General features: G+C 39.4%; 4 protein-coding genes and 1 long non-coding RNA gene across 7 annotated transcripts; 2 read left to right on the forward strand and 3 right to left on the reverse strand.

Moving 5' to 3' along the window:
* Positions 1 to 21: 21 nt before the first annotated feature.
* On the reverse strand, positions 22 to 6,528 carry phf10 (PHD finger protein 10). 2 transcript variants are annotated; one of them, XM_049718419.1, is made up of 12 exons: positions 6,360 to 6,528; positions 5,389 to 5,498; positions 5,168 to 5,298; positions 4,914 to 4,997; positions 4,709 to 4,833; positions 4,456 to 4,605; positions 4,253 to 4,362; positions 3,948 to 4,086; positions 3,651 to 3,788; positions 1,541 to 1,649; positions 844 to 1,032; positions 22 to 772 (listed from the first exon to the last, which is right to left on the reverse strand). In XM_049718419.1, exons 1-12 carry the CDS (start codon positions 6,429 to 6,431, stop codon positions 675 to 677), a joined length of 1,455 nt encoding a protein of 484 aa, XP_049574376.1. In that variant the 5' UTR covers positions 6,432 to 6,528; the 3' UTR covers positions 22 to 674. The 2 variants fall into 2 exon arrangements, with proteins under 2 accessions (XP_049574376.1, XP_049574377.1); XM_049718420.2 differs by lacking the exon at positions 6,360 to 6,528 and adding an exon at positions 6,238 to 6,358.
* Positions 6,529 to 7,039: 511 nt separating this feature from the next.
* Positions 7,040 to 11,082, forward strand: rab4a (RAB4a, member RAS oncogene family). Its single transcript, XM_049717266.2, has 8 exons — positions 7,040 to 7,214; positions 7,996 to 8,076; positions 8,336 to 8,450; positions 8,696 to 8,758; positions 8,868 to 9,022; positions 9,122 to 9,217; positions 9,748 to 9,877; positions 9,961 to 11,082. The coding sequence occupies exons 1-7, from the start codon at positions 7,199 to 7,201 to the stop codon at positions 9,861 to 9,863; spliced, it is 642 nt and encodes a 213-aa protein (XP_049573223.1). The 5' UTR covers positions 7,040 to 7,198; the 3' UTR covers positions 9,864 to 9,877; positions 9,961 to 11,082.
* A 68-nt stretch (positions 11,083 to 11,150) lies between these two features.
* On the reverse strand, positions 11,151 to 15,076 carry ccsapb (centriole, cilia and spindle-associated protein b). 2 transcript variants are annotated; one of them, XM_049717265.2, is made up of 5 exons: positions 14,913 to 15,076; positions 13,821 to 14,178; positions 13,657 to 13,752; positions 13,153 to 13,364; positions 11,151 to 13,005 (listed from the first exon to the last, which is right to left on the reverse strand). In XM_049717265.2, the coding sequence occupies exons 2-5, from the start codon at positions 14,134 to 14,136 to the stop codon at positions 12,823 to 12,825; spliced, it is 807 nt and encodes a 268-aa protein (XP_049573222.1). In that variant the 5' UTR covers positions 14,137 to 14,178; positions 14,913 to 15,076; the 3' UTR covers positions 11,151 to 12,822. The 2 variants fall into 2 exon arrangements, with proteins under 2 accessions (XP_049573222.1, XP_068506537.1); XM_068650436.1 differs by lacking the exon at positions 14,913 to 15,076 and having other exon boundaries at positions 13,821 to 14,670.
* Positions 15,077 to 16,230: 1,154 nt separating this feature from the next.
* acta1b (actin alpha 1, skeletal muscle b) lies at positions 16,231 to 20,801 on the reverse strand. The gene is made up of 7 exons (XM_049717263.2): positions 20,642 to 20,801; positions 19,380 to 19,516; positions 18,466 to 18,790; positions 17,980 to 18,141; positions 17,667 to 17,858; positions 17,408 to 17,589; positions 16,231 to 16,735 (listed from the first exon to the last, which is right to left on the reverse strand). Exons 2-7 carry the CDS (start codon positions 19,506 to 19,508, stop codon positions 16,592 to 16,594), a joined length of 1,134 nt encoding a protein of 377 aa, XP_049573220.1. The 5' UTR covers positions 19,509 to 19,516; positions 20,642 to 20,801; the 3' UTR covers positions 16,231 to 16,591.
* Positions 19,403 to 20,701, forward strand: LOC137840215 (uncharacterized). Its single transcript, XR_011086719.1, has 3 exons — positions 19,403 to 19,542; positions 20,216 to 20,297; positions 20,568 to 20,701. It is a non-coding gene; the product is annotated as an uncharacterized lncRNA (long non-coding RNA).
* Positions 20,802 to 24,486: the final 3,685 nt, after the last annotated feature.

Below are 24,486 nucleotides of genomic sequence, written 5' to 3' on the forward strand. Positions count from 1 at the left end.
AAAAAAGGATGACATATTGAGTGAGGTATTTATTCATATTTATTGGGGAAAAAAAATCATTCAGTGAAAATGACATCAACAAATCACAATTTACTACGACTGCAGTACATTTCTAGAAAAGTAGAAAAATATGTTTTCAAGTCAAATCCAAAAATATGATGTATTGTAGCTTTGATTGACAGGCCTGTTGCAGTCAAAGGCATCATTACCAAGTAGGTATAGTGAAAAAAATTGTACCTAAGATACATTTTTGAATAAACAGGACAAAAACTACAAACACTACATTTAAAAAGACCATTAGCACCATGACAGAACTCAAGACACATTGAACTAAAACTGCTCATGAAAATGAAAAGTTTTGAAATTCATGAAACTGGCCTTTAGTTTTAAACTAGTTGATAGATAAAAGCACCATATTTTCTATCCAGAACAGATTCCTTGGTTATCTCATACATGTTTTGGTACAAAAAGGTGAACTGTTAAATAGTGTCACTAACATCAACAATGAAATGCAGTTGATAAGTTGTGAAACATTGTTGAATATAAAAACATGTACTACTGTAATCCCATAAACAATAACAACAAAATGGGAAAAAAAAATTATAGGTACCCAATAATCATAATAGATTACGTTCAAGTAATTTTTTTTCTTTGTTCCATGGCATTAAATGAAATCATTTTTGCGCCGACTTGGGCTTTCTCAGCGTTTTCGTTCCACCTTTCTTCTTGGGTGTGTTGAAATCTTTGTCACATACCTCACAAAGCCAAAGACCTGAAACAAGAGAAAAACCAAACAATTAATCAAAGCTATAAAAGGGTCAAATAAACAGCAAACTAAGAGACCTGTAGGGATGGAGCCCATCCCAACGCAGAAGGTGTGGAAGCCTCGGTCACACTTGTCGCAGAACATCATCTCGTCCTCATGGTGGGGCTGCTGGCACACGGTGCATGTCTTGCACTCCATGCACTGCCAGCGGTATGTCTGGATCATGCGTACCAGCTCTGCGCTCATGTTCAAGCAGGACGGGTGTCCTGCGTTTAGTGACACAGCAACACATAGATGAGACACACACATGCACGAGACTACAGAAATACCATTTTACCCGAAAATGAGATAGTTGGCCAGGTCTCAATCACGGCTCGCCGGTTTTCTGAGGCTGAGGTTTTGTGACCTGAGACCTGTCAACTGCGATATCATTATCAGTCGACAGCAAATGGTAAAACGGCCGCCCCTTGAGATGGATAAAAACAGGTGAATTTTGCAGCTTAAGTCATATTCCACAAAGGTAATATTAATCTGAATTTTCCCTTTTAAATAGGAGTTAAACATGTGTACCATGGCTGCTATAAAAAAATTGTAACATTAAATACATCTAAACATTCCTCAAACAGCTCAATAGGAACTTTAAAAGATGAATAGCATGAAAAAAAAAAATTGCAAATCAAAATTGCACGACCTGTTGTCTGCAAACCCAAAATTTAAAGGGAAATTCAATATGTAAAAGTTAAGAAGTGCATGTGTGTTTGTGTGCGTACATACCGCTGTTGTCACACTGGGAGCAGTGAATGAGCGCCTCAGGTTTGCCTCTCTTGTTGGCCTCTTTACCCTTCTGGCAAATGCCACATATAGCATTGGGAATGACCTTAGGCTGCAAGGCAGAACAATGCTATAAACACCAGTCAGCAGAGCATTTTTCGGTTATGTTTTACCAAAAAAAACTAATCATTATTTGTAAGTACATCTTAAACACTCATTGTTTAAGGTGATACCTAAGCTATACCAATGGTGTCGAAATGAGAGGCACCTAAGATCACTTTGAGGTCAAGTTTTAGGTAGTTCTCATTTTTATTACAAACTTGCCGTTTAACATGTCTAAAAATGGGAACATCACAAATCTACTGTACTATATACTGTTTGTGACCTCAACTTGAGAACTATGTAACTTTACCTACTAATCTATAATAATTCCTTTTGACGTGATTCATTTAGATTTTATGATTTAAAACACTGGAATGAGAAGAGACATTAATCAATCCCACGTGGAATGCAAGTAGAGGCAATTAGACCATTTAAAATCAGCTTTGAATCATAACCTTTTATTGATAAGCTGAAAATATCACATTATTCAAAACACTAAAGTCAAAAAACATTGCAAATACTGCACTGTCATCTGGAGCCAGACCAGAACTAAGTGTTAACTGGCCATGTGATATACAAAATCTGGAGACAAAGAAATCTTTTTTTCAACGAATAGTAACTATATTAATGTGCGTGTGTGTGTGTATATATATATATATATGTTGTTCAGACGAAGGTGCACGTTACTTTGTAGTTACAAAAGTATTACTTTTTGAAGACTTTTTAAATAAATATTTAGCATTACTCTAGGTCCTTTTGCACTCATTTAAAATGAGTACATGGACACATATTTTTTTTTAGCTGCATGTCACAAAATAAGAAAAACGTGCAAAAAAAACATGGCCTTGTGATCAAACTGTAATGTGTAATTAATTTGAAATAGACTTAAACAGTAGGGAAAAAAAATGCAATTTATAATGAATGCCAACCAGCTCCCTAACCTCTGCAAATGGCAGGGACCCCTTTGAATGTGATATTAAAGACCAGGGGTGGGGAACCTTTCCTCTATTCGGGGCCATTTTGTTTTATAACAGCCATGAAGAAAAGATGATGCATTAGTATATACTATATAATATGGAGTGGATCAGCATCTCAAAGCACCACAACTATTATGAGCATTTGTTGGGTTTTTATGTTTATTGGCTGCATTTTATGGAAGTTCTATTTATTTTATTTTTTTTAAAGAAATGCATGGCAAGCCAGATCAAATACTCTAGTGGTAGGTTCCCTGCCCCTGATTTGGAGAGACAAGTGGATATTTAGGTTTCCAGCGCTCGAACTTAGCGTGTCATTGCCTCTCTGATGCTCTTGCGTTGTACTACAACGCTCTCTGATTATTACCCACAGACCAACAGTACTGCACAGTTATACACAGCACACAAATCCTAAACACCAACACACACAGTAAACATTAAAGTGTGTTGCACACTTCAGGTATACAAGTTAATATACTCTCTACTTTTAATGTTGACTACTTTTTAAAAGCAACCACAAAATGAATCTGTTGTTATCTGTATCCACGTTCCTTTTCAAAAACAAAAATGTAGCAGCCAAAAGATGATTTGTACTTGTCTTGCAAGTATCTTTTTGTTTTTAGAAAAGTGAGGCGTGAAACTGAAAACATTCAAACGAGGAAAAAATGATTCTGTCCACACTGGGAAAAACTCCAAAAAGTGCTTTGCAAAATAAACGGAACTGTTCCTTTCTTATAGTTCTTATTGCTCGCAGTCTGGTTGAAGGAGACAAAAAAAAAAAATAGAGAGCAATGTAGTAATCCTAGAAAGAAAAAGTGAAGACAGGAACCTCAGCGGTAGTGTGTGGGCAAATGTGTGTGCTGGTTCCAGCTGAGACAAACTGTAAAAACTGGAGAACAAAGTGAAGAAAGCTAAGGGAGGGGATGTCAGGACGGATGGAGTAAGGAGGTGGTCGTAGGAGTAGAAAAAGGAGGAGGAGGGCTAGAAAAGTGCTGCTGCTGTTGTTGGAGAAGAGTTCAGGTGGTTTTGTCCTCTACCTTGTGCCCCGGGGTGGCTTTGTGGGAGTGGCGGTGGCTGCCATCTTTGCCCAGCGTGGACGTCCTGTCTTTAGCCTTGGACTTTTGGCCTCCCGCCTCCTGACTTTCACCGTCTGATGTGTTGCCTGAAGAACTGTCCTGCAGGAACACAAAGTGACCACAAAGTTATTTAAGATATATAAATAATTGATCATTTAGACTAATTGCCCAGCCCTAGATGCAGCCCCCATCCTCATTCATCCACAACAGATTTTATTTAGTTCTGTGTCAAATGGGGATTGTTGTGTCCAGTCTTACCGAAGAATTGAGGTTCTTTTTGTCATCCTCTGCATCATCTGAGTCAGGTTCTGAGTCCAAAGCAGGCAGATCTGGATCCAGCGGAGGCTCAAATAGAGCTGTGTTCAAAGGCAGGTATCGCAGCTCATTGGGAGAGTACCTGTTAGGCACAATAGAGTTTGGTTAGCTGACAATTTTTTATCAAGTCTCAAAAGATGACGCTGTGGAGTGTGACTTTAGCATGTGAAAAGTTGGTTGACCTCCAAATAGTCTTGGCACTCAACCCAAGGAGTTAGACATTTAGTTTAACTTTCGGAGTAATCTACCTTTTGTAGTAGTCTTGGAACTGCCCTGGTATTAGAGCAACTGGGTAGGGCCCCGTCCTGGTCAGGTCTGGAGCGAGAACCTTGAATCTGCCCTGAGGCACTTGGATAACCTGGGACCAACAAAGTACAGTCAAGACTTATCAGGAAAACATCCAAAACCCATAAGGACCTTGAATTATTATTTTTTGCTTTGGCAGACTTACATGCGTCTGGAGGTCAAAATAAGCTCTTCTTTCTTCCATCCGTTCCCTGTTGAAATTACTGTTGAACTCCGCTGCCTTTTTGGCCGCCTTCTTTATGTACTCTGGAACCTTGCTGGCTTCAACCTTCTGCGGGTTCTGCTGCTGCATTTGCTGTAACGCAACAGTCGTTGCACACAGGAAACAAATGCCTTTTGTGAAGTGCATGATAGTAAAACGTTAAGTAGCGACACACAATTTAGGTATATGTACTTACGGAGTACTCTTTAGCTATCCTCTGTCGCTCTCGCTCCTGAAGTATGACGGAGTACTCCGAATGTTTGACGGGATACTCTTTTATCATCAGGTCGATCACCTCGTCGCTCCGCAGAGCTGTTAGACCTGGAAACAAACAGACCGCATTCACTTTGACCACCAATGCTAACGTCAGACTGACTGTGCTAGAGGCGGATGCTTCCTACCCAGAGTGCACTGCGTCTCGGTGATCACATTCTGTTCGCGAAGGTAGAGCTTCTCTTTGTGCGACAGATCCCTCCTTTCCATGTCTTAAGCAAAATATAAACAAAAAGTTGACAAAGTTACACTTGTTTCCTGCAAAAACCTAATTGTTAAACATGTTTCTTCTTCTTTCTTTACTTTTCATTTGAATTAGTTTTCCGACAAATGTTCTAGAAAAATGTTCCAAAAGCATAAACAGACACAATCCGGTTCATACCAGGGTATTTTCTCTTGAAGGACGTGACTCCCAAATACTCGCTGACCTGCTCTTGCAGCATGTAATACTCTCCCGTATCATCTGCTGGCCACTTGTACTCTGTTAGGTTTTCCGCTGGGAAATATGTTGGCCTGGAATGGGTGAGGGGTAGAACCAAAAATTTTAAAAGCTATCCAAAGATTTAGACACGATAGATTAGTAAGAATTAGAAGCAAACCAACCCAAGGTCCTGACTGGAGGTGTCACAGCTTCGTGAGCTGTCCCCTGAACCCATTCGTCGTCTTTTAGGGGGCTGGCTGCCATCATTGGACTCTTCTTCTGTTATGTCCTCCTAAATAAGACAATTTCAAGGCAAAATGAGCAAAGTGCGGTCTTTAGCTGTGATTCCTAACCATTGTGCCATGTAAAATTTACAATTTCCATGTCTATTGTCTGACAGTTCAATCTTAATTTTAACATCTTAATTAAAAACATATTTGAAATCTCCTAAAATGCAATAGTAATCACACAATGGTTTGATGAAGCCATTTTTTTTTTACATCATAAAAAATAGTTATTTGAAAGTGTAGCGTTGAAATTAGTTGAGTGGCGGACCTATAAGTATTGAACTGTTTAACACTACATAAGAAAAACAATGGTCGTTCAAAAACAATCATTTTGCAAATTCTATATTTTCCAACGACTTATACATTTGTATAACATTATAATGTAGAACGGTAATGGTGAGGTTTAAATTTAATCATGGGGGATCATTATTTCACTTCTCAAGTGGGTCAGACAGCTAAATAATTTAATGGGCATACCAGGTCTTGCACGACTAACTTTAGTAATTTATAATAACATCTACTATATTGTTGCAGATACATAGCAATGCATAAATGGTAGAAACATTAGCGTTTGTTTAAAAAGAGATGAGTGTTTGTTGTGGAACAGTGAGAAAACAGTAATAATCACCGAGAGTTTGACAAAAGAAGTCAAAATTTTATAACAAAATAGACAAACAGTCCATTAAATTAAAATAATATACATTAGCCAACATATGTCACGCTGAAATGAAAACAAAGCCATACTTCTAGCAGATGATGCTCGTCTACAGTGGCAGATATTGCCGTGCTAATTTGCAGTCATGTTAACATGGAAAGACGCAGATCTCCCGAAACAATTCGCCTTTTCTGAGCAGATCCGCCGCTACCTTTAGTGACTGTGATCCGGGCGTAGCGGGGTTACTGTCGCACGGTGGTCTCGGAGTGAGCACAGCAGCCATGTTTTGATAATTAGCGATTCTGCCGGGCTAGCTGGAAGCTAGCAAAATTAGCCGCGACTTGCCTTCGTTTTGTGTGCTTTTCGCGCATTTCCTCTATGTGAGTCGCACCACACTGCCACCTTGTGACCTGGAGTTGGCCTGCAGTTTGCAGTTTGCGATTCAGTAAAATTGTTTCTTACAATAATTATTCATTTTCATTACTCTGATCAACACTAAATTTTAATCAGAATGGATTATTGGCCTTCAGTTGTATTTTTGAGGCGAATTAAAAATATTGTTTTTGAGTGCATCAGTTTTTTTAGACTGTATTTTGTTTTGGAGTTTAACTTTTAAAACCTTGCGTAATACGGATTTCATCATGCGTTGTAATTTATAGCAATGACGTTTCCGAAAAAAATCCATCTTCTTTCACCATTTGCATTAAATTAATTGGCCAATTAAAGTTCATATAAATGAATTCAAATTTATTATTATCATCATCATAATAATAATAATAATAATAATAATAATAATAATAATAATAATAATAATGTAAAATGGATCAAACTTGCGGAGCGACGCTATCAAGGTTGTCGCAACTCCTGAGTCAGTAAGCTTTTATTTTGAAACAACAAAACACGGACGGGAAGTCAGAGGAAAACTCAGATGCAATCCGGGAAGATCATCAACAAGACTATTTTCCTTCACTTAGCTTAGCTTTCAATCTGTCAACCAGCTACAATCCTCACTTGAGACACAGTTAATATTGCAAAAACGCCAAACTGGCGATGTCGGAGTCTTACGGTAAGATATCAGTTTTGTTGTTTTGTCGAATAGCTGCAGTCGACACCGTCATGAAGTCTCGGAGATGGGAAAGGGGGCAGGTGTGTCGACTCGAGTGGGCATTTTTTTCCTCATCGTAAATAATTAGCTGGCATGCTAACCTAGCCGCTGGCAAAGGGATGCTGGCCTCAAAGATACCATGACAACGGAAGTCACAGTTTCAATGCAATGCAATACACATTGTCTGGTGACTTCATGTACGAATCGGATTTGTTTGAATATGCCATCCAAGTACTGACTTCTGTCTTTATTTACAAATTACTCTGCGCTTTTTAATCTCTGTTGTCTTCCTGTGCTGTTAATAAATTATTATTGTGTTTTAACATGTGAATAACATGTGAGTAGCAAGGACTGGGTGTGTCTGACACGCCACTCTACCTAGATTCCATTCTGGATTCATAATTATTTTGCATAGTGTGCCCGTGTTAAAAACATCCGTCTCAGTTCTGAGGTCCTGTGTGGTGTTTTGAATGTTATATTTGCTTGAGTGGCTTAATCCAACATTCCAAAAACAGACATATTTAGTTAAGAGCAAACTGAAGTGTCCATATAAAATTTAATGATTCAATTTTGTGGCACCTCCAAAAATGATAATTTACTGTGGATTTAGTGTGAAACCTATTTGAGGTTTTTAGTCGTGCAACATTTTCCCCTTTTCTTTATGCTATGAAGGCTGTACCATAACAATAAATCAGATGGTTTGTAAGAACATCAGCATTTAATAGTTTTATTTCCTCTTCAGATTTCCTGTTTAAATTCCTGGTCATTGGGAATGCTGGAACCGGCAAATCATGTTTGCTGCATCAGTTTATAGAGAAGAGATGTAAGTCGGACATGTTTTGCTGTTACAGTATTGTGATGTTATGTATATTGTGATATTGTTTTGTGCTGGGAAAGGAAATACATAAATTAATAAGCAAAATGTGGAAATCATCATTACATCATTATAACACACTTTAAATGAATCTTTAAAACCCACTCCTTTTTTTTTAGCTCTAACCCAAAAATGACATATTAATCATGTTCACAACTAGTGTGATTAACAGTCAAATTGTATTTTTTATGTTCTTCTTTAATCCCAGTTAAGGATGAATCAAATCACACCATTGGAGTGGAGTTTGGCTCGAAAATCATCAATGTGGTTAGCAAAATTGTCAAACTGCAGATTTGGGACACAGCTGGACAAGAACGGTTCAGGTAAGGTAATTTTCCTTAATGTCGCTACAAATACACAATGCAGTGTTGTCATCTAGAATGAGGGGAGACAGACACAGCAAATTCATTCTCAGTCCTCTTTGGGTTACAACACAATAAAAAAAAAAAGAGACATAATACAGCTATATTAGACTCAGAATTCTAAAATAATACATTGGATGCATTTCCTTTTCTTTTGCTTCCATATGGGTGGGACTGTATTCTAAATGCTTATTGGTGTGTTGAAGGTCAGTGACCAGAAGTTACTACAGAGGTGCAGCAGGAGCCCTGCTGGTTTATGATATCACTAGGTAATGAAGCACTTCACTATCATCTCATTCAACTCATTCACACATCACAAATCCTTTCGAGACTGCATTTATGGCTACTTATGAGTTCACGCGCCACTCCCCACTGCAGTCGTGAGACCTACAATGCTCTCACCACGTGGCTGAGTGATGCCCGAATGCTGGCCAGTCAGAACATTGTCATCATCCTGTGTGGGAACAAGAAGGATTTGGATGCTGACAGAGAGGTGACCTTCTTGGAGGCGTCTCGCTTCGCTCAGGAGAACGGTAAATTTAAGTGACGGAAGTAACTTTTGCTTCTATGTGTGCTTGTATTATATTCGGTAGGAGGGTGCTACATCTCTTATGATCTTTTGTGTGTCACAGAACTGATGTTCCTGGAGACCAGCGCTCTGACAGGGGAGAACGTGGAAGAAGCTTTTGTGCAATGCGCTCGCAAAATCCTTAACAAGATAGAATCAGGTAGGGGCTTTCATTCACATTTCTAATACTCACATTACTGTGACGACCCTGTAATGACAGTGAGCCAGAAATGTCCCTCCAGTAATCGTACACATGCAGCAATCTTTTTCATTACCTTGTAATACTTTAGGATACAGAAAAGCAGTACAGAGACTGAAATGTACTGGAGTACAAAAGTAGAAATTATTTTCTGTTCAGTAAAGGGGAAGTGGAACTAACCCCTGCCTTGAAATGAACAGAAATTGGTAAATGTCACCTGTGCTCACAAAGGGTGTAATTGCGTATACATTCCACAAGAGAGCGACACAAACGCAATATTAATCAGAATGTCGTGTTTAGACTAGACAGACAACATATTGTAAAAAAAAAAAAAAAACCTTTGGGGTTGACTTCCCCTTGAAATTTCATATACAGTTTTTTTAGATTAGAGATTTTTTAAGATATAAGTGTGTTTTAGGCAAAATCTCAACAGTTGACTTACACTCTTACATCTTTTTATTTAATTTCCTCATTTTTGCTCTTTAATTCAGGGGAGTTAGATCCAGAGAGGATGGGATCGGGCATCCAGTACGGAGATGCTGCATTGCGCCAGCTCCGTTCCCCCCGTCGCGCTCAGCCTCAAGGCACCCAGGAGTGTGGCTGCTAGTAGGCGAGTCACGGGTAACTCTGCTTGCCCTGACTTAGTTTACACAGGACTAGATGGATGCTCAAGTTAAGATGATTTTATAATGTTTGTGTTTCAGAGTGGATATTGAAGACATCAACAGCCGGGCGGGACCTACAACGTTCCTGGTGACTGCCCCCAGACCTTTACGCAGAACTTTTGTCGCCATGGCTAAACCAGCCAGGAACAGAGAAGCCTTTCCAGCCGGCCGCTCCCATTAACAAAGCTCCTTGGTCACCGCACCGAGTCCACTTTGAAGCGACCCTCTCTGCGCTTTGCCCTCGAGGTAGAACAACAGGCATCTATGTACGTATTGTATTGGTTACATTACATTACAACTGCACTTCCCTTCCTACACTGCACAATGAAACTGTATATAGAGCTTGGCGCATGTTTTATCAAAATATCAGATGATTTAATTATGAAAACATTATCGAATCAGATATCCCGTGTGTGCTTCTTTTCCCCATGTTTTATTGTCATCATTATACGCTACGGTGTATACAAGTAGTCTTGATGGACAGCCGATTGTATATTTTGTAAATGGATGGCGCCGGTTCTCGATGCACTAACTAATGTAATAAATGTACTTTTTAATCCTTCTATCCTACAGCTTATTTAACTGATGTGTAAATTTAAATACATTTCCCAGTTATTCTTCTTGAGCATAAGCAACATAGTATCTGACACTGTAGCATGTTTCATCCAAAAGATTTCAACAAAGAATGTCCCTCATTTGTGTTGCTTGTTTATATGATTGCTGTAGTTAAAAAAAAAAATCAACAATCAAATATATTTTTCATCAATTGTTTGCAAAATGTTTCAACACTGCCTCCAAAGCTTTTTTTGTTATAACTCTCTTTTTATTATTATTTTTTTAATTTGGAGAATGAGCCATGGCCTCATATATATATTTTGATACGCATTCTAGACTCGAAAAGCAACGTTTATGTTTATTTTACAGTGTCCCTGTTATGGAAACTAAAGCACACCAAAAAGAGAGGTAATTACAAATTGAGTGTATTATATAAGGGTTGATCAATTGGGTTGTCTTGCATTATGATTCAGTTCCCATTATTCTATATCAATCATTTTGCTTTTATCTCTCTCTCTCTCTCTGAATATCATGTTTTTTTTATTTATTGTGTATGATAAAAGCATATGTTTTTAAAATAAAAACAAAAAAACTACAAATCCACAATTCACTTGAAAATTGTTTTTCTCTTCAAAAATATATAACTTGGTGGGTACATTAAAAGGTGCAAGACATTTGGAAACTGCGTTTATTAAAGGCCTGAAATTTGAAACATGACATTGTAAGAAATTGAACAGTTAACTCCTGATTGTAGTATTGCTTTTATATTGAGGATATTGTATTCATGTTCTGAAGATGAATGGACAAAAGAAGGAAAACATCTAACTTGTATACTGAACCAAACCTTTCAATTTAGACAGAGTATAGGCTGCTCTTATAGAGCACTCAAATATTAATGACCATTCCTCAAATCAAAATCTGTTTGATGGAGAAAAGAACTTACATCAACATGTAACGCAAAAGAGTGACAACATTTCAGAGATTGTCAGACTTTGCACTATTTCCAGCATTTTAATATTGCACAAAATGTCACTTCTTTGCTCAAAAATATATTTACAGAATTATGCTAGAATTTCAGTTACAATGAACAATCAAACCTGACTCTGAAATACTGAACTAAAAAAAAAAAGGTTAATTTTAGCCTAAACGTTTTTAACATTAATATAAATAAGATTTTATTATATGGCACAGAGCTAGTTAACCTTCCAAGTGTCTTTCCATTCATATATTTGGCTTGATGTCAGTTCTTTAATGACAATTACAATCAATCAATTCAATATTAGTGGTTAAAACACCTCAATAAGCTTAATTTATAAACCTCCTAAAGATAACCACTGCAACAGCCTGTCTCACAAAAGGTCATTAGATGGCCTTGAAAAAAATGTGTCAAGGGCGGGTAGTCTCCACACTCTGCTCATTACAGTTTTACACCAGTTTATGTATAACAGCAATGTGTCCACCTATCAGGTAGACAATTTCTTCATAGACAAAAAAAAAAAACTATGTCTCATCACATGTTCGATAAGGAATGCACATTCGTTGTGGTGATCTCAATCTAATGACAAAAACCTAAGAAAGTAGCAAAAAGTGCCCTTGTGATTTTATTAGTCAAAACAATAAACCTTGTAGTAGATTTATATTCTAAAGCATTTGTTCTCATGAGGCTCGCAAGTGAACTGGAGCCTATCCCAGATACACCTTGGACCAGTTGCCAGTCAATCACAAGGCACACAAACAATTATTTACAATCATATTTACACCTATGAACTATTTAGTCTGTTCTTAACCAAACAACTACGTAACCTTGGGGGAGAACATGCAAGCCCCACACAGGAAGCAAAGAGATTTTGGATGGATGGATGGATGGAGAGATTTTGACCCTGTATTTCTAAATTATGAAGCACCCTTTAAGTAGTTCTCGTGAAGAAATACACTCTTATAAAAGCATCTGTTTACTTTTAAAGGACTTGAATCCAAATATGGCTTTGAAATTCCCACAGCTATGACTCTACATCAACAATGTCGCTATTAGGATAACCATTAAATTACCTTCAATTAGGAATGAGTAAGTATTGATATCAGGTATTAATTGAAGGAACTCATCATGTAAGTCAGAAAGATAGAAAAGTCATTGTTCACAATTATCTATCATTGTGTTAATTAGAATATCATAGGTACTGGTGGTATCGGTAATGCTGAGTACTCAAGAGTGAATACTCATACTGGTATCAGTCTGAAAAAAATATCTGTATGTGTCTGAATATTTCTACTTTCAGTGATTGCCTATTAGCCCATGAACTTGTTTGGCAATAATTGTATAATCATATTTTTTGAATTGTTCGTGTTTCATCGAGTGCGAGCAGAGAAGCAGCGCATGTACTCAGTGAGCCAAGGGTTATATTCAGTTTGCACCTTCTTTCTGACATTTTCCAAATCGGCCGATTTGGCTCGAGGTGGCTCACTTTGCTGGAACTGGATGTGTCGTTCTACTTCCCGTCTCGACTTGGCCCTCAGAGCGGATGGATGGATCTAAAAGCAACAGAATGGGTAAGGCTCTGCATCCCTCGTAATATGAAAAGCTTTTTGAGCATTTACTTCATTGTTCGTGTTACTTGTGTACATGCACCTTAACTTGGATATAAAAAACAAACAAAAAAAAAAGCAAGACTGAATTACCTGATTGGTTGAAGCAGCAGGTCGGACATTGTGCGTCTTTTTCCCGGCTGTGTCTGCATCCTTCTCACCAGAAGCATACAGAGCAAAAGGATGTCTGCGGTTCTCATCCGGAGGCCGCGTCACTGCTGTTTTTTTGACCCGCTGGACGCATGTAAACTTAGGAATCCTCTGTGACTTTGTTTGCTGTTTCCGTGGAGCTGGAGGATCTTTTTCTGGATGAGACACGCAACATATTATGCCATTTCCAAAGAGATGATACATACCTTCAAAGAAATATAAATGTTTATACACTCCAAATTTGGAATCATTTCAACTTTATATGAGACTTGCAAAGTCATATTTATATTGTACAGTACTACTTTTTATTATTTGTAATCTGGGTGTCCAAATATTATGGCTGACTGCCCATTATGGATGCATTTAGACTTTTTCTTTTATATCATTACATTTTTTTTAGATTTTATTTTCTTTCATTTAGCTTCTTTGACATGATCTGATAAATACCTGTTTGTGCTCCTCTGTGAGTAAAACTTTTGTGTTTACTGCAACTGTGTTCTTCTGTCTCTTCTGGTTCCTCTCTGATCCCTTGAGGATGATCAACTAACAGGAAAGAGAAACGGCTTAGAGACGGCAACCATATACTTGAGAGTTTTTTATTCCAATATTACCATGTTCCTCATTTTCCAGGACGGGAAGTCTTGGTACATCAGTCCTGGTCCCCTGATACTCCTGCAGTTGCACCCCCACAGGCTCATCACCTGTCTCAGAAGACTGGGCCTGGCTCCTGTCGGTCCGAGGTGAATTTTCTCCAGCAGAATCCGAGTCGCTGTCAGATACAATCCAGATCCAAGGGTTGTGTGATTGTTCCAGAAGTCTGCGACCCAGCCTATAATTGAGCATCTCCTCATAACAATTCGAGCAAGTCTCCCATTTAGGGTTTTTAAATTTCTTCATGTACTCCGAACGATTCCTTTTGGTGACCATCTTCTTTTCCAACAGAGTTGTCGAGCAACGAATCACATGAGTCTGAAAAACATCAATGTTGCCAATGTGCAAATTACGCTTGTAAGATGGGAAGTACAACTCTTACAATTATTATTATTATCGTTGAGCCGAGCTTCGCAGTCATGGATTTAAACCCAAACAGGTGGGAGGCTTTCAACCAATGGGGAAGCAGCCTGATCTTTAGACCCCGCCTACTTCCGTCTTAGTCCGGATATTTAGATTGCTTGCTACGTTAATCTAAAGCCCCCCACACAATATCTTAGCGTAAAGAAAGCCAACTAAATCCAATTTTACACGATCTAAAATGATTTACTATCATAATTATTATAAATTAAGAAAAAGACCAAATCGGATTTGCGCCAACGCGTCGCAAAATAATGACGTCACCCCACCGTCTATTATTATTGGTTGTTGAGATTTAAATGGCTGTCAAAGAATTACAGTACTGTATGTCCATAACACAGAACTGTACTCTAATAACCGAAGTCTGTAACAATTATTCCACCTGTATAGGACGCTGATTCTGTTATTAATGCAAGCCAGTAAGAAAATCGTGTCCGCACAAATCAATTAAAATGTGTTGTCCGTGCTATTTATAGTCACTTCGCTGAAGATAATCACGGACGTATACGTGATGCTCGCTCGCTGTCAGTCTCGTTAAGACTGTATATTGTTCCTGGCAGCAACAGAGAACATTACAGTCGAAAATCCGACTGGCTAAGACTCTAAATCGGTGCACAGTAAGTTATACTTACACTCGGCTAGGGTTTCACGGAAGCCGGGGACAGATGGCGTTCATGTCGGAGCCGCCTGTTTGTAGCTGCCTGTTTGTAATACTCCTCTTTAGCACCGCCCAGTCGGAGACGTCTCTTTAAAAAGCCAAACACATCGCTAGCAACAGGTGGCCGAGGTGTCACTGTCAAAGATGCATGCGGCCAGAGCAGTGATAATGATTTGCAGTGGTCTAAATAAAGTTGTATACGTACTGGGGTTTACAATTGTTACATGCGACACTTTGCTTTGATACACGTGGAGCAATTAATGCAAATACTAAAAGAGAGCAACTGCTACAATACATATATATATATATATTTTTTGGTGACTAATTTATACAGATGGCACAAAGTGTATACATACAGTCTTGGACTCTGCAACAAATAAACCTTAAGTTTAAATTAAAAGGTGAAACCTACTGATGGCCTTCATATGAATATATGTTCATTTAAATGTTTTGTAACCTTGAGCCAAAGTACATATTTTACATGAGCAAGATAATAAAAAATATATGACTATGAGTACTGTAATGTTGTCTGTCGACATGTGTTGTTACACTGTTTGTGTTCTGTTGCTATTTAGCATTAAGCTGGCAGACATTGGTTCATTTAAATGCAGAAGGTGTAAATTTCTTTGTTTCAGTTAGAGGGAAAAACTTGGAGTGGCAATAAACAGCTTGAAGCTTTTTAAAGAATTGTTCAGTAATTTTATCAAATAGATTGCCACTTGTGAAGTGAGTTACTGCCACCATCCAGGTACAGTGATTGGGAATTTCTAATGACCAAAATGATTGGGATTCTGAGAATCGGATGTCAAAGAAAACCATCCATCCACTAAGGTTGTGAAGCATACATGGGTGGAGGCTGTGGCCTGCAGGTCGACGTTTTGCCTAAAAATGGCCTGGGCCCTCTCCCAGTGTTGTAATTCAGAACTCAAGGTGTCGAGTGTCCGTCATCCCGTCGGGGCCCAAAACGGAGCTGCCCATGCTTCTGCTGCCTGGGCACATTCCTAGCAAGTCAGACTCGGAAGCAACAACCTTTCGCTGGACTCTGTGACCCGACCGCATTGGTTGATGGGAAAGGGAGAGAGACCCTCTCCTTCATCCAGTTCTATTGGATGGGAAACTATCATCTCTTCCTAAGACTAACACTTTATATGTTTACAGTTTGTTAATTTTCTTTGACCCCTTGGTGAATATTTTGTTTGATTTCTAGCATTAGTCTTTGGCTACATTTTTTTTTGGATAATTATCATTAAATTAGCTTTGTCTATTTGAAAATAATAAAGCAGGGTCAAAAGTACCAAATAATGGACTTTAATAAATTATTAATATGTATATACACTTACATTCACATGTGTTGGGCAACATGTTGTTGTTGTTATTTTTTTATTAAAGTGATTTTTTGGTTGGATGCATGGTTCAGTGGTGTTTTTTTTTTTTTACAGCCTTTCTCCGATCAACACAGGCAACAGACAGCAATAAAATATGCACATTTGTTGAAACAGTGCATAGTTAAGAATGTCAACAGCACAGACAGACAGTCCATTGACAGCAGAATGTTGCAGTGCCGCAGAGGTTGATTCTCCTGCTTCTCTCCCTCGCTCGAATTCCGCAAAGCTGGTGGCGGAGAGGACGGAGAAGCCGGGGCAGACGAGGGATTTAGAAGCACTTCCTGTGGACAATGCTGGGGCCTGCCTCATCGTACTCCTGCTTGGAGATCCACATCTGCTGGAAGGTGGACAGGGAAGCCAGGATGGAGCCACCGATCCAGACGGAGTACTTCCTCTCAGGGGGAGCAATGATCTGGGTGAAGGAGAAGGTGGGAGAGAGTCGTTCAGTAACAGGTCGGCACCAAACGTTTGTCAGCATCATCCAATTTGCTGCATAGTATAATTATTTAAACAATTTTTAATAGAGGGAAATAATAATACTAAACTCGTCACTGTGTTTTTGGAGTACCATACAGTTATTGTCTAGTAAAGTAAGGTTACTGGTTATAACTAGTGGTACATTAAGGACTTACTGAATTTAAGAAAAAAAATAAAATACATTTGGAATCAGAAACCCAATCCAACCAAGCAATGAAGCCTGTATGCATACATCTTGTTTTAACTCTTAAGTCTTATACAGAACATATTTTACTTTTTATGTACAGTATTTTTTGTACTTTGTATATTACATTTTTAAGGACTGTACAGCACAACTCTAAACCTTATCTTTTTTCTGTGAGTCTTTGTTTTTATGATTTGAGAGCATATGTTTTACCTAACTATGTGCAATACATATTATTGAATTCTTACTTTAAAAAAAATAAGAATTTTTTAGACCACTGGTCTAGCCAAGTTTGTCTGACAACAGCCTAGTGGGCGTGGCCAATTTTTTTTTTTTGCACGAAAAAAATGTCAAGTTTAAGAATGTGCATAAGTTGTATAAGAGATATGTAGTACGTTTATCAAATTGAATTATTCCTCATACCTTGATCTTCATGGTGCTGGGGGCCAGGGCGGTGATTTCCTTCTGCATACGGTCAGCAATACCAGGGTACATGGTGGTACCACCGGAGAGCACGTTGTTGGCGTACAGGTCCTTACGGATGTCAATGTCGCACTTCATGATGCTGTTGTAGGCGGTCTCGTGAATACCGGCAGACTCCATACCTAATGAGGACAAGTGTTAGGACTCGCACGATGCGCAAGTGCGGGGGAGAGGAACCGTGTTTTATTCGAAAACGCACCAATGAAGGAAGGCTGGAAAAGGGTCTCGGGGCAACGGAACCTCTCGTTACCGATGGTGATGACCTGACCGTCGGGAAGCTCGTAGCTCTTCTCCAGGGAGGAGGAGGAGGCAGCAGTGGCCATCTCGTTCTCGAAGTCCAGAGCAACGTAGCACAGCTTCTCCTTGATGTCACGCACGATCTCACGCTCAGCTGTCGAGTGCGCAAAATTGGAGTTTTGAGTTTGTGGCCCCGCAAGTTAAACAACTGATTCCCACCACAATCCGTTTTTTATTTTATTTTATTAATATTATTATTTGTCATCGGGGCTCACCGGTGGTGACGAAAGAGTAGCCACGCTCGGTCAGGATCTTCATCAGGTAGTCGGTCAGATCGCGACCAGCCAAGTCCAGACGCATGATGGCGTGGGGCAGAGCGTAACCCTCATAGACGGGGACGTTGTGGGTCACACCATCACCAGCATCCAGCACAATACCTAGAAGGGGTCAGAGGATGCAAGGTGTTTACATATTGGAGCTCTTGAATACGTAATAACGAACGCGTGAGTCGCGGTACAGGTGCGTAAACGTCGTGCGTAAAAGATGCGCGTAAATTGGTGTCGTACAAATGATGCATATGCAATTAAATAGGATTCTAGTGCTTTTCATAAATTCTCTTGAATATGTATAAAATGTATGAGAGTCACAGAAGACTGTGCGTAAAGGTTGCGCGTAAAATGCTTCGAATACAATTTTTGTATGTTCCGCAAATTAGTTGCTTATTATGTTTTGCGCATTGTGGATTGTGTCGTCAGTCTCACCGGTGGTACGGCCGGAGGCGTAGAGGGACAGCACAGCCTGGATGGCCACATACATGGCGGGGACGTTGAAGGTCTCAAACATGATCTGGGTCATCTTCTCCCTGTTGGCCTTGGGGTTAAGGGGGGCCTCAGTGAGCAGGGTGGGGTGCTCCTCGGGGGCCACTCTCAGCTCATTGTAGAAGGTGTGGTGCCAGATCTTCTCCATGTCGTCCCAGTTGGTGATGATGCCGTGCTCAATGGGGTACTTGAGGGTCAGGATACCTCTCTTGCTCTGGGCCTCGTCGCCGACGTAGGAGTCCTTCTGACCCATACCGACCATGACACCCTGAAGGGGAAAGAAGAATGGGTGATGAAAACTTACGTCTGTACGGGGTATGGAAACAGAATGACCTTGCTCTTAATGGATTACTGTCATCACTGGAGGGCATGGTGATCATTGCACAAAGGTGCCAAATAACGACGCAGGTGACCTCATCTGGGACTAATTTTATCTCAAGGAGGCAAATACCACACCGGGGCAGTAAAGGATTGCAAAACCACGCCCAGCACGCCTCACCTTACAAGTACAAAATAGCACACTCAAACTTCAAAAAGGACGGTGTTTTTATAAGATAACACAATCAAAAGGGAAATAGTTGATAATAATTATAGTAGATATATATGGAAATGAGTGTGATATATTACAAGAATATTTATCATTTAAAATAAAGTAAATTGATTATGATTTTTTTTTTGATTGGGTGGGCTAAGTCACGTGATTTACCTCCTCGTAGGGAGGCGTGTCCAATTAACGTGTCAACCTCAAAATTGCTATATTTCCAAAATTATTGTTAACCTAATTATTCAGACCCTCACATTACTATTGTGTCTATGTGTCAATATGAAAGCTGCTTAATGGCTTTGGCCCCGCTTACCTGGTGACGGGGGCGGCCAACGATGGAGGGGAACACGGCCCTGGGGGCATCGTCTCCGGCGAAGCCAGCCTTCACCAGGCCGGAGCCGTTGTCGCACACAAGGGCGGTAGTCTCATCGTCGTCACACATGTTGGCTTCTGCGGGCGAAAAAACGTCGATTAAGGTCAGTCTTTACACTCAAATACACAGGTACTGCATTTGAAGGTAACAACAGCTAGTTTTGTTTAGCTTAATGCCCTAAATAAAGTGTATATTAGTCATTTTACCACTACGTACTAATCAATACAATTTGCATGACGTGAACCTAAAAAAATCTAATTATATTTACAATGTTTAAAACAGCATTCTGTTTGTGATAAGGTTTTGTCATTTTAAGGTAAATGTGGGTTTTCTCGTCTGAACAGTCTTGACTTTATTGGCTAATAACATTCAGCATTAGATAACTAATATTGAGTGGAGCCAATATCTTATTTTTGACTTTCAGCTATGAAAAAAGATAATATGAATACATTTTGATTAAATAACCAGATGCTGTTTCAATTTTAGCTTAAACTAAGCAGAGAGCATTTAAATTGGAAATGTACTTTTTTGCTCAATAACATTTGACACTAGATAGATAACCGGTGTTAAGCAAAACCAATATTATCTTATTTTTGGCTTTTAACTGAGGAAACAATACATTTAAATAAATAAAAAAAAACATTGGACACGTTCATTTTTCAGGTACAGATAAAACTGAGCAAATGCCATAAATGCTGAAAGATATTTTACAATTGTATGTCTAATGGATTCGTCAATATACTAATTATCCCCTCCATTCATTTTCTCTGTTAAAGGTTGCGGGACACTACAGCCTATTCCAGTTGAATTTGAGCAAAGGCGGACTACACTTTGGACTGAATACCAGTCAGACACAAGGTCTACACTAATTATAAATATTAAAACATCCAAATTTATATATCAACATCTATGACTCTGCTTTCTTACAGTCTTGTAATGGTTGAATTGGCTGATTATTATCGAACTCAGAAGTACATTTTTAATTAAATGTTGATTGTTAGGATCTATTTTATCGTGACCTTCGGCTGGTCGCATCAAGAGTCACCTCTAGTAAATATCCTCCTTCTCTAAAACAAGATTATACAAAATAACCATTGAATTTCCATTTCCCTTTCCCTCTACTGTTAGTTCCAGAGTGGTTCTATCCCAAGTGCGTCCCACCTATCTCGGATGTGTGGCCTCTAGGAGTCCCAGCATCTTACCTTAGGTGAGTGTCTGCGGCTCGGAGAGAATGACCCAACCAGTGCTGTTGCTGAACCAGCTACGGTCCTCTCTGCTGCCAGATCAGCTTATATACACAACCTCCACCATTCACAAAGGTACCCACCCCGGGCCTCTACCATATTTGGATGCTTCCAGGGCATGGGGGTTAGGGAGGGGCAATAGGGTGTGTGGGGTATAGAGTCTGTGACGGCCATCCATCAGGTTTCAGGGAGCTCATGAGTGACAAGGCGGCGCGCCCCCGCGACAGAGAGAAGCGCCTGCCATATTTGGAGCTGTCGGTTTGACCTCCCGTAGAGGCTTGCGGGCACTCCTCAAGGCCGTATAAGGAGTCCACGGACCCCTGGGGGTGCTGCTGGTGGTAGTGGGGTGGGGTTTCCAGGGGGAGATGGCAGTTGCTACCAAGCACGGTTAGATATCTGCTGCTAGTAGGCCTCACACAGCCTTAAAATGGGAAAATGCTTCCCTCATCTGAACACATTTAGGCCCCAGCCCAAAGAACTGGAAGGTCAGTCGGTTGGCTTAAAAACAACCAGCATTATAATCATATCAAGTCATGTATGCGATGTAAAAAACAGAAACGTTTCAAATTGCACCTGCTGTTGACTCTGCTTTTGGCATACTTTGAATTCTTGTGTGGATGCAATATTGCTCTTTTAAACTTGATTATATTTTTAGCACTTTGGTCTTTTCAAAATGACTTTGTTTTTTGAAGCTACAGTCAGAGCATGAAATGCGTGCACTAACAATTTTACAGTATTGCCTAATGTCATTATCATCTTCAAATCCTCAATCCTCTATAATGGCCAGTTGGCCACCGACATTAAATCTATCGGAGAGTAATTGGATAAATAAGGAAGGGAACCTTATCTGTCTCCATCATAGGAGCACTTAGATTAATTTTAACTCTGCTCCACTCCTCCGTGTTTGTGCATAAAAGAAGGCTGGAAAGGCAATACAGTGTGTATACATGCATGCAGCACACATACATATGTGTGAGTGAGGCAGGTGTGAGGCCACAAGAAGTGAAAGAGGAGCAGCCAAGGAGGTTAAAATAAACTCCAGGGACTTAGGAGGGTGGGAGGGCGCGCATAGCCAGAAGCAAAATAAGACTGATCAGAATTTGGCAATTAAAGAATAAAAGTATGAAGAGTTTGCACATACAACAATGGCTTGGTATAGAATTAAAGAGACAGATAGCAATCAATAGAAGCAAAGAGTACTTCGTAATGGAACGGAAATAGTCATCAAATGTATGTTGGGAATTCAGTTCGCAGCATAGTTAGCACAATAGGATCTTTAGCCTGTAATGTAATACAAGCACAAACCTTTTCACCGTTCACGACCTTGGCATTATACAAGTAGCAAATTAGTCAATTGTGAACCCGGAGACAGATCCATCTGATTCATTTACAATAGTAACTTGAGTTACTTACAGTAAAATTCACAAGCAACAGTTTGACAAATAGTTAACAGTTCTTCAAAAAAGATGGCAAGTCCTTGCTATTGATGTCCACTCCCAGTTGAAGCTTACGTGGGGAAAAAAAAACATGAAACAAAAACAATTACATGTTGTGTTGTTAAACAGTCCGCATAATTACAAATGTCTGCTAGACTAACGCTAACACACAGTGCAGAATGCAATAGACGAGCTAACAAAACTTGCATCGTAGTTTCAGGATAAACCTTTGAACAACTTCTATTTGAACACAAACGGTGCGGCAACACTTGCAGACTATAACGATACTCACATGCATATATTCTTTGTCTTCTGTAAAAAATGAAAAATATTGCAGTGTAGTTGCTACTATCTTCTGTTTCATTATCAGTTCTGTGTGTAGCCCTGTATCGACAATTTGTGAGCCCCACAGTCCATTGAGTTAAAGCATGTTTATGAGGTTCCTAGAACACATTCATTTATATTTCTATTCATTTCAATGGGCAAAGATGATTTGAGATTTATGTTATGAGGCCAAATTGTTGTAATTTTATTAACACTTTCTCCATTAAGTCAAAGTCTGCTTTATTGTCAATTCCTTCACATGTTAAAATTGTCCATTGGTGTGAATGTGAATGCTTGTTTGTCTATATGTGCTTTGCTATTATTGACTGGGGACCAGTCCAAAATGTAACCGGCCTCTCTCCCAAAGGCAGCTGGGATGAGCTCCAACTCACCAGCAACCCTAAAAAGGACAAGCAATATAGAAAAACATCCTGCAAATGTTGCTTGAACTATAATTATTCTGACTTTTGGATTAAGGGAAAATATGACTATGTAGTTTTAAATAAATGCAAATGGTCATTGGTATTCTAAGGGAAAATAAGAGAGACTCGGAGAAGGCGAGGCAAGATGATGAAAAAAAAAAGGAGGATGTGTGAAAATAGGGAGACGCCTCATTGGGTGCCCATTGAAAGTAGTGAGCGTGCATGAATGTGCTGTGGGAGGGAGATGGCAAGGGGCTGAGCTACTTTAACGCACTGGTCGTCTGCCATTTTTGATGCGCGCCCCTGCAAAAGGCCTAAAATGTAAGTTGCCGCACCGGCTACAGAGGGGAGGGAGGTTGGATTGGGCGAGGGGGCGGAGAGACACAGCAGGGGGGGTGAGGGAGGAAGGGGACGTCAAAGTGTGTGCTTGTGTGTGTGCATGTGTGCGTGTGTGTGCAGCAGGTGTCCAGGAGAAGAAGTGTTGTGTGTCAGTGGATATGTGACGATGGCAGCTGACGGACTTATTGGGTGTTTTTGTGAGGTTTGTTAGCCTCCCTGTAGACTTATGAGGACACACAGAGAGTACAAGAGGAGACAAATAGTTATTGGGGGTGCTGGAACCACGCTGTATTTTGTAAGCTTTTTTTTTTTTTTTTGTAGTCAAGATAGTCATGAAGAAGGCAAAAGATTCTTCATGCAAACTGTCGGAGGATTAATAAGCAACATAAACTGTCCAATGTTTTAAAAATATATTTCAGGCAAAATTTGCACCAAAGAAGCCTTTTTTAGTATGCTGTCGTCAGGTAGTTGGAATAGTAAACGAGATCAACTTTTATTTCATACTTTTTGTTCTCTTTTGAAGAGTGTATGTTAAATCCAAACTACAAATATCTTCATGCACTCCTGAAAGTATTCTTTGAGTTGTACTAAATGTATGAACATATTTTAACGTTCCTTGTTTGTTCTTAGAATTGTGCAGTGGGTTGGATCAAATTCTCTCTGGATGAAGTTACTGGTAATATTAAAAGGAAAATACTTCTCATTGCCTTGATCAAACCAACTGACTCCACTGCAGCATACCCAATGAGTGACTAAGATGAGAAGTGCACTGTTCTACTGAAAACTCAGCAATGTTAATTCATCAGACTTGCATTAGACCACCAGGTGATGCACTGCAAACACATTTCTACCAGAATGTAAAAGGACCACATTAAAAAGGTCAAACATCCTTCAAAATCTACACATATTCCACTTTATTCTTTGACACAAAACTAAAATAATTTAGTGAGACATGATTTAAAATATAACATAGATCATTTTAAAACCCACAACATACATAGCGGTAACATATTTATCATACACGTATGTTTTCAAGCACCATCAATGTGAAACGCAGATGTTAGAACTGAAGTTGTAATTTCAAATCATAGTCCTTTAGTGAAATTTCCGATCCATGTGAGCAGCTAATAAGTGATATCAGCAATGTCCCTCAACTGTCCATTTTGAGGTTTAATATTTGTAGTTCTATGGTTAAAGAACATATTAGAAAATGATTAATAATTACTTTTAATTGCGATGTTGCTATGCGGTTCACATCCGATTTTGAATATTATTAAAACGT

Source organism: Syngnathus scovelli, chromosome 4 (genome assembly GCF_024217435.2).
Source record: "Syngnathus scovelli strain Florida chromosome 4, RoL_Ssco_1.2, whole genome shotgun sequence".
Lineage (NCBI taxonomy): Eukaryota > Metazoa > Chordata > Actinopteri > Syngnathiformes > Syngnathidae > Syngnathus > Syngnathus scovelli.

What these genes read in the sequence shown, in the direction of transcription:
- phf10 (XM_049718419.1), bottom strand. Translation starts at nt 6,431, where the DNA reads ATGGCTGCTGTGCTCACTCCGAGACCACCGTGCGACAGTAACCCCGCT. An exon ending in GGATAGCTAAAGAGTACTCC is followed by an intron (nt 4,606 to 4,708) that starts GTAAGTACATAT and finishes GTTGCGTTACAG; the next exon opens with CAAATGCAGCAGCAGAACCC. An exon ending in CTCCCAGTGTGACAACAGCG is followed by an intron (nt 1,033 to 1,540) that starts GTATGTACGCAC and finishes CACTAAACGCAG; the next exon opens with GACACCCGTCCTGCTTGAAC.
- acta1b (XM_049717263.2), bottom strand. Translation starts at nt 19,508, where the DNA reads ATGTGTGACGACGATGAGACTACCGCCCTTGTGTGCGACAACGGCTCC. An exon ending in TTGGCCGCCCCCGTCACCAG is followed by an intron (nt 18,791 to 19,379) that starts GTAAGCGGGGCC and finishes TTTCCCCTTCAG; the next exon opens with GGTGTCATGGTCGGTATGGG. An exon ending in CCAGCACCATGAAGATCAAG is followed by an intron (nt 16,736 to 17,407) that starts GTATGAGGAATA and finishes TCCTTCACCCAG; the next exon opens with ATCATTGCTCCCCCTGAGAG.
- ccsapb (XM_049717265.2), bottom strand. Translation starts at nt 14,136, where the DNA reads ATGGTCACCAAAAGGAATCGTTCGGAGTACATGAAGAAATTTAAAAAC. An exon ending in CCTGGAAAATGAGGAACATG is followed by an intron (nt 13,753 to 13,820) that starts GTAATATTGGAA and finishes CTTTCCTGTTAG; the next exon opens with TTGATCATCCTCAAGGGATC. An exon ending in TCACAGAGGAGCACAAACAG is followed by an intron (nt 13,365 to 13,656) that starts GTATTTATCAGA and finishes TGTCTCATCCAG; the next exon opens with AAAAAGATCCTCCAGCTCCA.
- rab4a (XM_049717266.2), top strand. An exon ending in CTGGTTTATGATATCACTAG is followed by an intron (nt 8,759 to 8,867) that starts GTAATGAAGCAC and finishes TCCCCACTGCAG; the next exon opens with TCGTGAGACCTACAATGCTC. An exon ending in CCTTAACAAGATAGAATCAG is followed by an intron (nt 9,218 to 9,747) that starts GTAGGGGCTTTC and finishes TCTTTAATTCAG; the next exon opens with GGGAGTTAGATCCAGAGAGG.